The 13,920-nt window shown below is 37.0% G+C and overlaps 2 protein-coding genes across 3 annotated transcripts; both read right to left on the reverse strand.

Moving 5' to 3' along the window:
* Nucleotides 1-2,769: 2,769 nt before the first annotated feature.
* Nucleotides 2,770-4,211, reverse strand: LOC116049361 (transmembrane immune signaling adaptor TYROBP). The gene is made up of 5 exons (XM_031298931.2): nucleotides 3,751-4,211; nucleotides 3,633-3,653; nucleotides 3,392-3,535; nucleotides 3,231-3,298; nucleotides 2,770-3,116 (listed from the first exon to the last, which is right to left on the reverse strand). Exons 1-5 carry the CDS (start codon nucleotides 3,884-3,886, stop codon nucleotides 3,060-3,062), a joined length of 426 nt encoding a protein of 141 aa, XP_031154791.1. The 5' UTR covers nucleotides 3,887-4,211; the 3' UTR covers nucleotides 2,770-3,059.
* Nucleotides 4,212-4,615: 404 nt separating this feature from the next.
* On the reverse strand, nucleotides 4,616-8,530 carry hcst (hematopoietic cell signal transducer). Of its 2 annotated transcripts, XM_036006664.1 has the most exons (6): nucleotides 8,427-8,530; nucleotides 8,051-8,107; nucleotides 7,848-7,924; nucleotides 7,638-7,658; nucleotides 7,319-7,453; nucleotides 4,616-7,082 (listed from the first exon to the last, which is right to left on the reverse strand). In XM_036006664.1, exons 3-6 carry the CDS (start codon nucleotides 7,891-7,893, stop codon nucleotides 7,039-7,041), a joined length of 246 nt encoding a protein of 81 aa, XP_035862557.1. In that variant the 5' UTR covers nucleotides 7,894-7,924; nucleotides 8,051-8,107; nucleotides 8,427-8,530; the 3' UTR covers nucleotides 4,616-7,038. The 2 variants fall into 2 exon arrangements, with proteins under 2 accessions (XP_035862557.1, XP_031154788.1); XM_031298928.2 differs by lacking the exon at nucleotides 8,051-8,107.
* Between the last annotated feature and the right edge of the window lie 5,390 nt (nucleotides 8,531-13,920).

Consider the following 13,920-nt stretch of genomic DNA (forward strand, 5'->3'; position numbering starts at 1 on the left):
GCTGAGGACCAAAGTCAACAATGAAGCTGTGGGTTTTGTATATTTTGTCTAAAAGATATTTGTCTTTTTAAAAACATCTGTCACTGAAATATATTTTAATTCCCATCTGCAAATGACAATGCCATAATGTTTGATATAAACATGCATGTTAACCTTGAATTCATTTGTATTTGTTTCAGCTTCATGTGTTGTCTACTTCTTCTGTTTGCAACTATGGTGGTAACTGCCCCAATCAGAGGTAAACTAACCGGAAGAGAGAAAAAAAAAAAATCAAACGTTGTTTTGATCTTACTCCACTTTTGTAATGTACGTTTAAGATTTAGTATTTAGGATTTAATAGGACAATAGGGATAACACCTTTTGTTTTTTCTTTCTTTCTTTTCTAGCACAAAGAAAAAATGTGTTAAGCTTCCTAAATGGTGAGATTATTATTATATGTTGTCTTCCATGCAAAATAGTCCCACTGCTTTTTTGAAATGACGTGAATAACTGCTTAAACCACTACTGTGAACTTCTATTGCATAACTTGTTCATTATTCTTGTTATAGATGCACTTGGCACAACTACTGAAAAGACCATACCTGCAAATACAACAGGTCTGTGATTCAAAATGTAACTTTCATGTACATTAAGAAAGATTCAGTTTATAAACATGAAGGTCTAATTTCACCAGATCCTCAAAGTACTTTTTGTTCCCCAAGAACATAAATGTAAGCTTCAAAGACCAGGTCACAAAAGAGACAAAAACTGAACAGAGACATTTGTGTTGCTTTATCTTTTAGCTATATCTTCAGGGTGTACAAGGTGTAGCAAGCACCTTTGACAATATCTGATCGTTACCATATAAAACCACCACCATGATTATTATCATATATTTTCTCACATCCGCAGCATATCGAAACCCTCCAAGTAAACCTGTGAAAGAGCAAGATTCTGAAGGTACATTTTGTGGTTTTTCTACTGTTGAAAGAAACAAGTAGTAGTGGATTACACTGTATTTATTAATAACTGAAACATTATTTTGATTTCTAAATTGTCTTTTGATTTGGGGTTACACATGCCTCACATCAAAATACAAAACAGCTGTCAATTTATTGTACCTATCATCTTTTCATTTTATATAGCATCAAACTCATTCACAGATATGTCAGAGGCAAAATCTACCGAGAGTATTGACACTAATAGATTTACAGGTATGTGGGCTTTATTTCCCATACAAATGTAGAGAAAATATTTAATTTCATATGAACTAAACACGATTTCTTAATATTGCAGGACCTGTAGTATCTGATCAAAATGGAGATGAAAGCAGAGGTACCTTAAATTCAAGTTAAAACTAACATACCAATGTCTGTAACAGTGCAGATGATATATTGTTGCAGATGTTGTAACTTTTACTCTTCCCAGATGCATTCAAAGGCCTTGACAGTGATTAGATCATGATTCCTAAAGTTGTGGAGAAAGATAAGGCACCATTAAGGAGGAAAACCAATATGAGGCTGATGGATATGAGCAGCAGGCTGGTTCAGGACCAGGGGAGCAGGGAGCACGGTGGGCCGCACGGGGCACACCAAGCAAGCCAAGAGCGGACTGATCTTAACAGTGAGGAAGGAGTGACGGTGGATGCTCAGAAGGTTGAAGATTTGTCAGGAAATCAAGTTATCAGTTTGAGTCAAGACCGAGTAACTAGCAGTCTCTAAAGAAAGGCAGCACCAGGACGAGTTCATGAGTTAAATGGTATGCTGGTCCCTGGCAGAAGCAGAGAACTGCTGGATCCAGATAGTTTGGAGGACAACATTGGCAGACCTGCTCCAGTGGGCAACAGAGGAGATGCAGACTATGATGGTAGGACCAGATTCTCTAAATTTAAACAAATTACATTTTTTCCTAGAATAATGCTCTGAACATTCAGAGGATGAACAATTGGTTTTAATATTCCTATAGAAACCAGAGAATTTTCCAGCTCTGAAATGTATCCAAAAGGTATAACACGTTTTTTTTCCCACTAGTAATAACAGCATTGTTTGATAAATGATGCATAGGTGATTTCTTTCCTGAAAGATCTGTCTTTTTCATATATATTTTAGCACCTCCAGAGCACATGCCCAGTAGCTTCTCTGTTCCAGCAAAGAGTCGAGCCTACTGATTATCATACAAAGGTGTGTTTTCATTGCATTTAATTCAAGCAAATGTTTTCTATCCATCCAGTCTGGCTTAGAAAACAATGGCACCATATAATGCACATTTAAATTAATTACATTTCATCCTTGTCTAATTATAAGAAGCAGTTTCCTTGCTTTGTTATATGAAAATAATGTTGAATAGCAATTCTTTTTTCCCAGATTCTATTTCTTCCTCATAATGAGTCAGGGGCCGCCATCTGTTGAGTCATAGGAGGCAGCTCTCTGGCTGCTTCCAAATACAGTTGCTTCTGGGACTTTTTCTTCCAAATTTAGATGTTTACATGTATTTTGTGATGTGATCATGTGAACAAAAATAAGAAATAAAGAGGTTTTGACAATTTGTGTTTGGCTTACTCATGGAAACTGGTTAAAGACGCTAAATCGTGATATTTGGTACAACGATTGTGGTGTCAGAAAACGAAATAAGAAATGAGCATGACAACTATTTTTGATGATTTATAACAGAATCTACCTGAGCCTGAAATGTGTGACTTTTATCTTAATATCTAAGTTCTTTGTATGTTCACTGTAATGTGAAAATGTGTAAGTAATCTCCTGAAATACAAATACAGAAAAAAAGAAAATGTTGGTTTTAAAATGTAGTTTAATTTATGATCAGTTAAATAGAAATACATATTTGAAGACAGCTTAAGGTTTACAAAAAACAGGAATGTGATGCAGAGAACATCACATTCAGCACAACACAGTACTTAATAAATCACTTACATGCAAAATATACATATGTTTAAAACGTATTTTATTACCTATAATGCTTCAGCAGTATAAGTGGCAAAACAAGAAGTGTGTAGAAGAGTGTCTGGTGTTGTCCAGTTATAGCTTTCAGACTTGTTGGGATTTTTTTGAAGTTCCATTGTTTCACTTCCTAAAGTGCCGAAGCTCACTGTACACATCTGATTGGACTCCATGTAACTCCTACAAAAATATCAAAACAATTCATCTTGGAAACACAAATAATATATAACTTAAAACAATTTTCATATTTAGTATCTTTGAGGCTTGAATAATAGCAATATAGTTTTGCTTTACCTGATAGGGAGATTCTGTGACCTCTGTTGTCATTTTCTTTGATACTGAAGATGGCAGATTTCTTTTACCTGTTAAAAAGTGTGAAGTTACTGCCCCACCTGCCATATTACCACAAAGCATGCTCACAAATTAGCAGCAATACACTCAAAGTTATTGCTCACCATCACGAGAATCCCATTCCCTCCTTCTCTTGTGGTGACTTGCAAAGCAGAACACAGAAATAGTGATGAAGACAGTCAGGAGGATATCAGAGGCAATAATGCCCATGACAGACGCCATATTTATCAGGTAGCAGGAACCACAGTCTGTGAACGAATGAAGACAGTGTCAGTAACACAAAACCAAAACACACAAAATCATAGTCCAGCATCACAGGAGGAAAAAGGTTTAAGAAAGCTATACCTTGCTGTCCTTCTGCCGACCCTGAAAGACAGAGAGCTATTAACACCTCAGATAATAACAACAGTTAAGAGAGTGCCTCAATCATTTACTGTCAAAACACGTATAGAATATTTCTCACCAAACAATGAACCCACAATACAAAGAGCGTCAGACATCTTCTTTGTGTTGGTTTTTGGCGAAGGAGGAAATAAGAGAGAGGTTGAGGGCCACTGGTCCTTCTGTTCTCTTTCAAATGGCTTTGTCGTCGCACCCATAAACCAGATGTTGAAAGCCAGATGTAGGAGGCTTCACACTTCACAGATGAAGAGCTGTCCACAGATGATACTGGCAGTGGTGTTAGGGTTGTCAGCATGCGATTATGAGGAGGAGGAGGAGGAGGAGGAGGAGGAAGTCCACTGAAAGAAGAGGAAGCTGGTGTGTCTGTTTCTTCTCTGTAATGTCACATTCATGTTAGGGTTGCGGGTCTCATATAAACAGAAATTCTTCTGGTCTGTCACATTTGGTCATGAGGATTCAGGCTTTCTTTTTGGCTTTGTAACAGTACAGTTAATTCTGTAAATTAACACGTCCAAGTAAATGCCAAGATAAGGAGCTATATAAGGTCAGGTTCATTTCTGTTTCTACTGAAATGCATGCTTTCGTATCTCCAAAAGCATTTCCTCATGACCTGTGGTTTAGAGTGGGCGGTTGGCCACAGTTACTGCTACCTAGTCTATGAGCCATTGTACAACCACAGGTTTATCTCTAATGCTGATGTCCTGTCAGTGAAATGAAAGCACACTTTTATTGTTTTGTCAAGGAGACTTTTGTTTCATAATGTTCAAATGTAAATTATTAAATATGTATATGTTGTATTATTATTATTATCATTATTATTATTATTATTATTATTATTATTTATGAATATATGAAATATCTACAATACGTACATAGAATGCATGCATACATGTGTACAGCATATGTACTGAGCACACAACAACAAGAATAACAATTTATTTATTAATATAGCAAAGTGTTCAACAAACTGATACCTCAGGAAATACTACATAAATGAATATGAAAAGTTACATGTAATAAAAAAATTGGTAACACTTTATAATAAGGGTACATGAATTACCATGAATTCATGCATGACTTTATGCATGAAAAAGCCAGAATTCATTGAACTATCAGTAATGTACAAGGATTAATAGTATCTCATGCATGACTTAATGCAGAAACAATATGTTAATTAATGCATCAATTAAGTTATTTCAATCATCATTATTTCTGATTTATTAATGATGTTCATGTCTTCTTCAGTGGTAAATCTGTAGTTAAAGAAAAAACGGAAATGTAGTGTTGTGATCATAATTAAGTAAACATTACTTCTTCATTACTTCATGTTTGTGGCCCTTCAAATAAAGTGCTGACCTGGTCCATCTTTAACATTGATGAATAACATTTGATTCAAGGTGGCATCAAATTAAATGTATTAAGAATGAAATGAGTAAGTTTGCAAAATGATACTAAGGTCTCTACATTTACACAAAATACAGTATACTGCAGATGCATTTTAACAGTTGCTTTATTCACAACAACATAAGGCACTTAAACAGTATGGCCTGAGAACAATGCTTATCTAAGTAGGATATTTATGAATTTAACTTTTTACTTACTTCTAAGTGTCTGTAAACCTGAGATGTCTTGACAAGATTTTTTTATTTGAGGGATTACAAAGATGATTGCTGCATATGCCACCATAAATCATATCTTATTTATCAATGTTAAAGATGGACCAGATTAGCACTTTATCTGAAGGGCCATGAACATAATGAAGTAATGAAGAAGTAATGTTTACTTAATCATGATCACGACACTACAATTCCGTTTTTTAGCCTGTCACTTTAACTACAGATTTACCAATAAAGAATTAGAATTAGCTGGACTTAAACCAGCGACCTTGCAATCAGACAGTCTTAAACCCATGAAGGCCAGCAGTAGGATGCCCCCAGGTGAGAGTTGAAGGACATTAGTTTAGTATCAATTAGAAAACCAAACGGGTGAGGTGCAATTTCTGGATTTCACAGGGAGATAAACGGTAGGTTTCGGTGTCATCAACGAAACAGGGAAAGACAGGGATGTACAATGAAAGCATGATTGGTCCCAGAATTGAACCTTGAGGCACTCAGATTATGGGGCTGATAACAGGACAGGAGAAAAGAGATTTATTTCCAAATGGGACTTAAGCTGCCAACTGTCTAATGCAATGGTGTCGAAAGGTGTCCTTAAGTCCAATAGTTAACTCTACACAATTAAAAGCTAAGGGAGATTCCTCATGCACAACTGCACTGCAACAACTTCCCACATTTTGTAAAAGTGAGAAGAGACAGTTTAGCTATAAACCTTCCAATCCAATTCCTCTTGAAAAATCACATGGAGTTATTTATCCAAAAGTGTTACCGCTGCATTAACTGAAACAACACAGTGCACCTATAGAGTAGATCATCAGACAGATATTACAAAGATATGGAATTGGGTTTGGTCAACATGTTCTTTGTGACTGAAAAGGCAGACGTTTAACCACAGTATTATCTCAACAAACACAGCAAGATTTAATCATCGGCCCCAAATATAATCAGGTCACACTGCTCAAATGTCACCTCCATGATAAAATAGATGAGAAGAAGTATTTGTGAGGAGAAAAAACAGAAAACCTTGAGATAACCCACCTAGAAAACAAACCAATGTAAACCAATCAAACACATACAGATAAACAAAAATAGTATCTATTGAATGTCCATTCAACAAAAATCTTACCAGACATTGAAGTATTCTATACATGTTTTTTATTTAATTAATATGCTAAAGCTGAAAATGAATCAACATTTATTTTAATACATAATCAACTCAGTGGTTTGTCAGATGCTACACTGTAAAACATCCATGTAAAATCACTGGGTCTGTCTTCTATTTTTGGAAATCACTTGTATCAATGTAGCCTTTGATAATGAAAATATTTCTACATAAAATCTTTAGGGCCTATTGAAATACAGCATTGTGCTACCGAAAGTCAACTGCAGAGGGTGCTGTATGGTGGTGTTACAGTGCCAACATTACATGAAACTTGAAAGCATTAGGAGATATTTTATTTCCGAGGTTGGTGAACATGATTTAGTTTAAACAGTCTGACACACCTCTTGTTTATTAGGTTTTGCAAAATAACTCCAAGCAGATAGATGGAGACCACAAGCACACCTTGTAAGGCTAAGCAGAAATGTAATATGTGCAAGACACTCTATTTGTGTTTATTGCAACAAAGGTTTAATGTAAAAAAAAAAAAGAATTTTGTAATATGTTTTTTTTTTACAAAACAGGATCTAAAAAAAATGAACATAATTTCACAATGTACTGCACCATCTTTAGATTAGCTCTTGCAGTTGGCCCGTACATTCATATACACTTTGTTAGCTGTGAAGAGATGAGAAGAGACACACACACAAAAAGAGAGAGTTTAGTTTTTAACAACAGAAGAAAAATGTGTGCATCATAATTAAACAGGAGTATGAAAAGACATATGCAGATCTGAAAGGCCAGCCCCTCATAAACCTTTTCATCTAAACTTAATTTACTCTATCATTCTATCACACAACATTGCATATATAAACACGACAAAAACATCACTCATTTCAGCCACATAGCCTCACCATTTTCTATCTTCTGACGCCTTAAACTGGCACATCGGTAGGTGACAATGACAATGATAAGGGTCAGCAGCACATCTGCACAGATGATGCCTGCTATTGTCCCCGGCTCGATCCTGTAGCAAGACACAGTGCTCTCTGGCAAACATAGACAGACAGAAAAGAGTGGGATGCGGAAGATGAACTCTAAGGCTGACTGGAACAAATGATTCATCAGATATAGTCCTCTGGGTATGCATTTGTGTTGCTTGTTTTTCTAAATTGTAACATTTATAAAAATTGAATTTCAAAGTTTTGTGTGTCTTCTTTTCATTGTAGGTACCTGTGAGCGCCACAGCCAAGTCTTAGAGAAAGAAAAGAAACAAACATGAAAACATGAGTGATTCTGCCTTTTTTTTGCTATTGATGCCATATATCAACACCTTTGTCAGTTAAGTTTCCGTTGAGCAAAATGTCTGTGGTTTCATTTTCCTGTATAAGACCACCATAATATATGTGTGACAGGAGAGCAAAGCTATGAAAATGTACTTACTGCACAGAAAAAATAGGACAACGATGAAGAATTTGTTGTGTGCCATTGTCAAGTTTGTCAACTCAGTGGTGAGTGTTCTGAAAGACGAAAAGAGGTCAAACTTTGTCATGTGCTACATGTTTCAAAAATGTAGAAATGCATTCAATAATTTCATATCCTTCAAATTTTATTGTGTTTTAATTTCAGTATCAAAGTTAAATCACCTAAACGGTTTGAAACAGTAGGTTTGACCTTTTGATTCTGCAGTACTGAATAGAGAACTCGTAAAGAACGTTTATGGGGAAGTCATTTGACAAAAAGACATAAGAAAAAGAAATAAGAAAATCATTAACAAATCCTTAAAGGATCATCGCAATATCGTAAAGATTAAGCTCTGTCAACTGCATTTTATGTGACAGAATCTGTATTTACAGACTGTTGAATAGAACAAACTTTCACCAGATATTCTGGTTGTATATCTTTAATCTAAAACTACATACAAAATCATTTTGTTGTGACTTGACAGAGACATCAAAATGAATGAATGGTTAAAAGTTGGGATGAGGAAGAAAAAGTCGGTGTGAGATAAGATTCTCATACCTGTGCTCCTCGGTCTGACCTGCAGTCTGGAATCTAAATGTTGATGTGATGCTGTTTCCCTTTAGTTTTCACTTTTGAGGGCTGACGTCAAATTTTCTTCCTTCCTGTTTGTATTAGTGGAAACTCAATGTGGGTTGGCAGATTTCAACTGCCTGATTACTGATGGTAGCAGAGTAGGTATACATTATAGAGTAATAGTACAGAATAGCATACACTGATAGTAAATTAAATGTAATGTAATGTAAATCTATGTAATCCATCAAAATAATTAAATAAAATACACAATTCAGCAGTGGTGGAAGAAGTACTCAGATTTTTTACTTAGCCTAAGTAGGTTGAGCTTATTTAAACTATACATTACATACTGCTGGGTAATTTAAATTACAATAATATATCATCATTCATCAGTTGATTTATATTTTGTATTAATAATCTGAATCTAGAAAGTAACTTGTGTTATCAAATCAATGTAGTGGAGTAAGAAGTACAATATTGGCTGGTACAAAGTAGCATTAAATGGAAATACTCAAGTACAAGTATCTCAAAATTGTCTAATCTAAAATCTAAAATCAATCAGACTAAATTTGGAATTTGGAAATGTCCAGATGGGGGCGTTTAACAAACCATGTAATAGCTAAATAGTCTTTATTAGGGGTCCAAGCCAGAGGGGGCTGGGATCCCAGTACCAGCGTTTTTTATTATTTTTCCGCCACTAAAAGTGTTGCTACAGCCTAAACCGGGCATGGTAGGGTGGTGCAATTTTCAGGACTGGTCCAGAACCCTCATGGACACAATAATTTACACACTTATTCCACTAGGTGGCACTATAGCAGAAAAATGCGTTTTGGCCTATAACTCCAATACCGTACCCTGAATTCAGCTGAATCTCCTGATATAGGCCACGCCCTTTTCCGCCTAGACTTTTATACCTGAAATATCGTGATATATAGGAAATTCATCCTAGGCTGTGTGTCAAATCTGTACAAAACTTGGCACATGACATCCCTGGACCAACCTGATAAAACGTTATCAAAAGAATTTTTATTGGTTAAAATATTTGCAAATTACGTACAAACACATTTCTGTAGGAAGCTATGGAAACACAAACTTTTACATATCTCCTCCAAATTAAATGCTATCAAGGCGAAACTTTAGATTACTGTTTGGCATGACACTTTGAGGCTCGCCAACACATTTTGCAAAGATTGGCCACTAGGAGGCGCTACAAGTACGAAAGGTTTATATCTCATGAAGGGCTCATTCATTTTTTACGAAATCTCGGATAGGACCATCTTGGGCCACTCCTACAATGGTGTACTGATTCGTCAAAGTGGGTGTGGCCTATTGTTACCACGTTTGGATTCACTTCTTACTTACTAACTTGAGCAACTTCAAATTTACAGGGTAGATGTACAATGCCTCATACACCTGACAAACCAAAAATTACACATGTGGACCACTAGGTGGCACTATAGAGCTCAACAGTCCCACCCACAGCGGGTTCCGGAAGTAAAAATACAATGCAATTTCTCCATTGACAATTGGAGTATAAGCCATAAATCGTAACCGTCGATGGTAGACTTAAAACCAGCATGCTGACATGACTAAGCGATTGTATATGCTCATATAGACGCCAAAAGTTCATGGGGCACCAACCTTGTTTTGAGATAAATGTCTTTTATTCGTGATGTCTTGGATAAGTACTTCATTACCCACAATCCTGAACAATCCCACAATCCCACAGTGATGCCTCTGATTGGTGGAACTCATGCTGGTGAGGAGGGGGGGTGTCAGTAAACGATCTGTGCTGCCTGCACAATCCGTCATGCGCATGTGCAAGATGATAATCCTGTTTTACGAGGATTTACGAAACTGCACGAATCACGATCTGTTCCACGCTTCTGCTGTTAGCCTCCACCGGGAAGCTAACATTAGTTTAGCTAACAGCTAATTCGGCTAACCGCTAGCTGACAGCTAACAGATTCAGTCTAAAATAACGTTAACTCAAACTAAACACTAGGAAAAGCAGGCTACAGCTGATGTAACAGCTGTTATATATTTTAATGGTTATTTTCAGGTTTTATTTTGAGGGTCTTTTAAAGTTATTACATGCTGTCTCAGCTAGCGGTTAGCCAAATTAGCTGTTAGTTAAACTAACATAGCTTCCTTTATTCAGTGGAGTGCGGTAGTTTATGGGATGAGTAGTTCCTTCGTTCTGAAATGAAAATATGTACAAAGTCTTGTACCTTTGACTTTTTTTGGATTTTCTGTTCCTTTTTTCACTCGAAATGATATGTTGTATGCTTATGAGTCACGTACCGTCTGGTTAGCCCAAGGCATGGTCTTTTTTGGTGGATTTTTCCAGACGTCAATGAGAGAAATTAATGGGAAATTTACTTCCGGAACCCAAGGTCTCTTGGAGGAGGGGCGGGACTGTTGAGCTCCACCATATTGGATACCATCGTCAGATGACTCAACAGCGTAACCCTATGGGGTGAATATGCTATCTTGAAATAAATCGCTTATTTCCGCCCTCCAGTTAGCTCTTTAACCTTCAGTTCCCATAGTTTTCGCCTTTTTGGTTCATGGGGGAACTTGTGAAATCTTTTGCCGCTTCTCTGCCTTTCATTGAAGCCAGTTGGCCATTTTTTCAGTGATTTATGTCATTTTTAAAGTAATTTATTACATTTTTAAAGTAATTTATTACATTTTTCCACTATGCCCTGCACTATGTCAATGGGAATCAGATGAACGTTGGTATCCAACATGGAGTCCATGAAACACGTGACCACCTCGGAACCAATCGCATAACGGGATAGCTCAGAACATTCGATTCCCTAGTTGGCCAAACTCTCTCTAATATACGGCTCTGGTTAAGAGTGTTTTGGCCGTGGCTGGGTTGGCTCAGTGGGTAGAGCAGGCGCATGTATACTTGGAGGTTAATGCCTCGACGCAGAGGTCAAGAGTTCGAATCTGACTTGTGACAATTTCCTGCATGTCTTCCCCCTCTCTCTCCACTTTCTCACCTAGCATACTATCAAAATGAAGGCAGAAAAGCCCAAAAAAATTATCTTAAAAGTTTGTTGTTGTTGTTTTGGCCTACAACTCCCACATTACACATTGCACATTTAAAACCTTACATCCACACGTTCCTTGAATCAGTCTGAATCACATGACATAGGCCACGCCCATTTCTGCAAAGAATTTTCTTTGCACAGTAACGAAATGTGCAAAACCTACTTTTTTGAACTCCTCTTAGGGTTTTCGCCCGATCTGCCTGAAACTTGGCCCATAGCATCGTCAGATGGCCCTGACAAACAGATATCAAAAGAATTCTGCTTGGTTAAAAACTGTGGAAATTACAAAAAAATAAATTGTTGAAGCTAGCGACCAAACACAACTTTTAGCATATCTTGGCTAAACAAATTGCTATCAACATAAAACTTGGGGGGCTCTGTACCAAATTTGGTGAATTTTTGGTGGGGCGCTATAATTAAGGTAGGCGCATTTTGGCCTATAACTCCATGAATGTAAATGGAAAATTTGCAAATGCTATACAGACCTTGGAGCTCAAGCCTCGTGATTTTTCCTGATGTTTACAATCTTAAGGTACTGAAGTTGTTCCTTTAATTTAATGTTACTTTCTGCTTCTACTCCACTACACCTTGAAGGGAAATATTGTACTTTTTATTCCACTACATATAGCTTTAGTTACTTTGCAGATTCAGATTAATACAAAATATAAATCAACTAATGAATTATTATATACTATTTAAAGTTACGTTACCCAGTAGCAATGTATAACATTTTTTGTATTTTTACTTAAGTAAGAGTTTGAATGTAGGACTTTTACTTGTAACAGAGTATTTTTGCACTGTAGTATTACTTATACTTAAAGGTGCTGTAGGTAGGATTGTGAAGATCCAGGACTTAGCCAAAGAATTTGAACATCGACAACTTCTCAGTCCCTCCCCCGCTTTCTGCTAAAGCCCAAATGACCTGCTTCATATACTTCTACTGGAATATAGGATGCAGTTTCAGCAAATATGACAGAAAGTTAGTTTTATAAGTCTTACCTACTGCATCTTTAAGTAAAATATTGCAGTACTTCTTCCACCTCTGATGTCTGACATGTTTTAAACTTATGGTTCGTTTAGATCCCTGTGGTCCTCTGGCCATTTGTCTGTTCTTTGGGATGTGTTAAAGACCTACAGGTAAGCAGCTTTAACCCTCATCCTACCAACATATTTTACATACAAGGATACCGACTGGGGTCCCCATGAATAAACTACTGTAAGAAAATGAACTTATTTCTTCTGAAACATTGTTATGTAATAAATGTCATCTGAAAAAAACAAACAGATTATCATTATTTTAGGAAAGTTACAGTTAATTTGCATATTAAGTTTATACTTTTCTTTAATAACCTACACATTGCAGCTTTTATCCCAATCACAATCCACATTAGTATTAAAGCTTATCTACCATCCTTTGATTCTGGTATCATTTAGTTTTCAGTCATTTTTAAATAAACAAATTAAATAATTGAAATAAACCCACAGTCATTCAAACTTTAACACTTGTTGATTTATTTTGATATTTATGATATGTAATGATATTAATTCGGACCAGGATGGCTCACAGTGGTGTATAAAAACTGCTTCCAAAGTCGGACAGTACCCATTGGGGTTTTTTGCTCATTTGAACTGCAGGTGACCAAAGTTGGTAGTTCTAATCCATTTTATTGTATTTTAATTTACTGACCCCCTGGTTCTAACAGTTCTTTTTTGTCTGAATTTAGTGATATTTTATCATCTATTATTAAGTTGGATAAAGTTGTTATGGGTGGAGATTTTAATATTCACGTCGATGACATGTCTTGCACTTTTGCTGCTGATTTTCTTAATGTCACTGAGTCTTTTAATTTTATCCAACATGTGTCTGGTCCCACACACGTTAGGGGTCATACTTTGGACCTTGTTTTTACTCTTGGTCTTAAACTTAACTCTGTTTGCTACAAGGAGCTGCATATTACTGACCATGACTGTGTTTTGTTCAACCTGTCTTTTAATTTAGATTTACTGCCCAGTAAACATGTAAGATGTTCTCGCATGTTAAATCGCTTCTCAGCTGAGAAGTTATCTGCAGCTTTTTGTCCAAAGCGCAGTGCTGTCTTCTCATGCTGATCCCCGGCTGGCTAAGAGCCTTTCTGATCCCCAGCCGACGTCCAGCCGCTCTGAATCGGCTATGACCAATCCCCCAGAGACTTTGCCCTTCCCATTCGCCCCTGAGACCGCCCCTGAAACTCTGCCCTGGCGCCCCTGAGACCGCCCCTGAGGCTTTGCCGGTCTCCGGCGGTCAGACCTACTCCTGCCCCTCGTGTCCTACCGGCGGTCAGACCCACTCCTACCCCTCGTGTCCTGTCGGCACCCCAGTCAACCTCTGTCCCTGACTCCAGTCCAGCTGACCCGCCGCCTGACTCCAGCCCAGCTGA

This window comes from Sander lucioperca, chromosome 10 (assembly GCF_008315115.2).
Source record: "Sander lucioperca isolate FBNREF2018 chromosome 10, SLUC_FBN_1.2, whole genome shotgun sequence".
Taxonomy (NCBI): Eukaryota; Metazoa; Chordata; class Actinopteri; order Perciformes; family Percidae; genus Sander; species Sander lucioperca.

Bases quoted from the DNA above. Each gene is read 5' to 3' on its own strand.
- LOC116049361 (XM_031298931.2), bottom strand. From the start codon at position 3,886: ATGGGTGCGACGACAAAGCCATTTGAAAGAGAACAGAAGGACCAGTGG. The intron at 3,654-3,750 runs GTGAGAAATATT...TCTGTCTTTCAG, and splicing joins TATTGTGGGTTCATTGTTTG to GGTCGGCAGAAGGACAGCAA. The intron at 3,536-3,632 runs GTATAGCTTTCT...ATTCGTTCACAG, and splicing joins GTCGGCAGAAGGACAGCAAG to ACTGTGGTTCCTGCTACCTG.
- hcst (XM_031298928.2), bottom strand. From the start codon at position 7,893: ATGGCACACAACAAATTCTTCATCGTTGTCCTATTTTTTCTGTGCA. The intron at 7,454-7,637 runs GTACCTACAATG...TATGTTTGCCAG, and splicing joins CTTGGCTGTGGCGCTCACAG to AGAGCACTGTGTCTTGCTAC. The intron at 7,083-7,318 runs GTGAGGCTATGT...ATCTCTTCACAG, and splicing joins GCGTCAGAAGATAGAAAATG to CTAACAAAGTGTATATGAAT.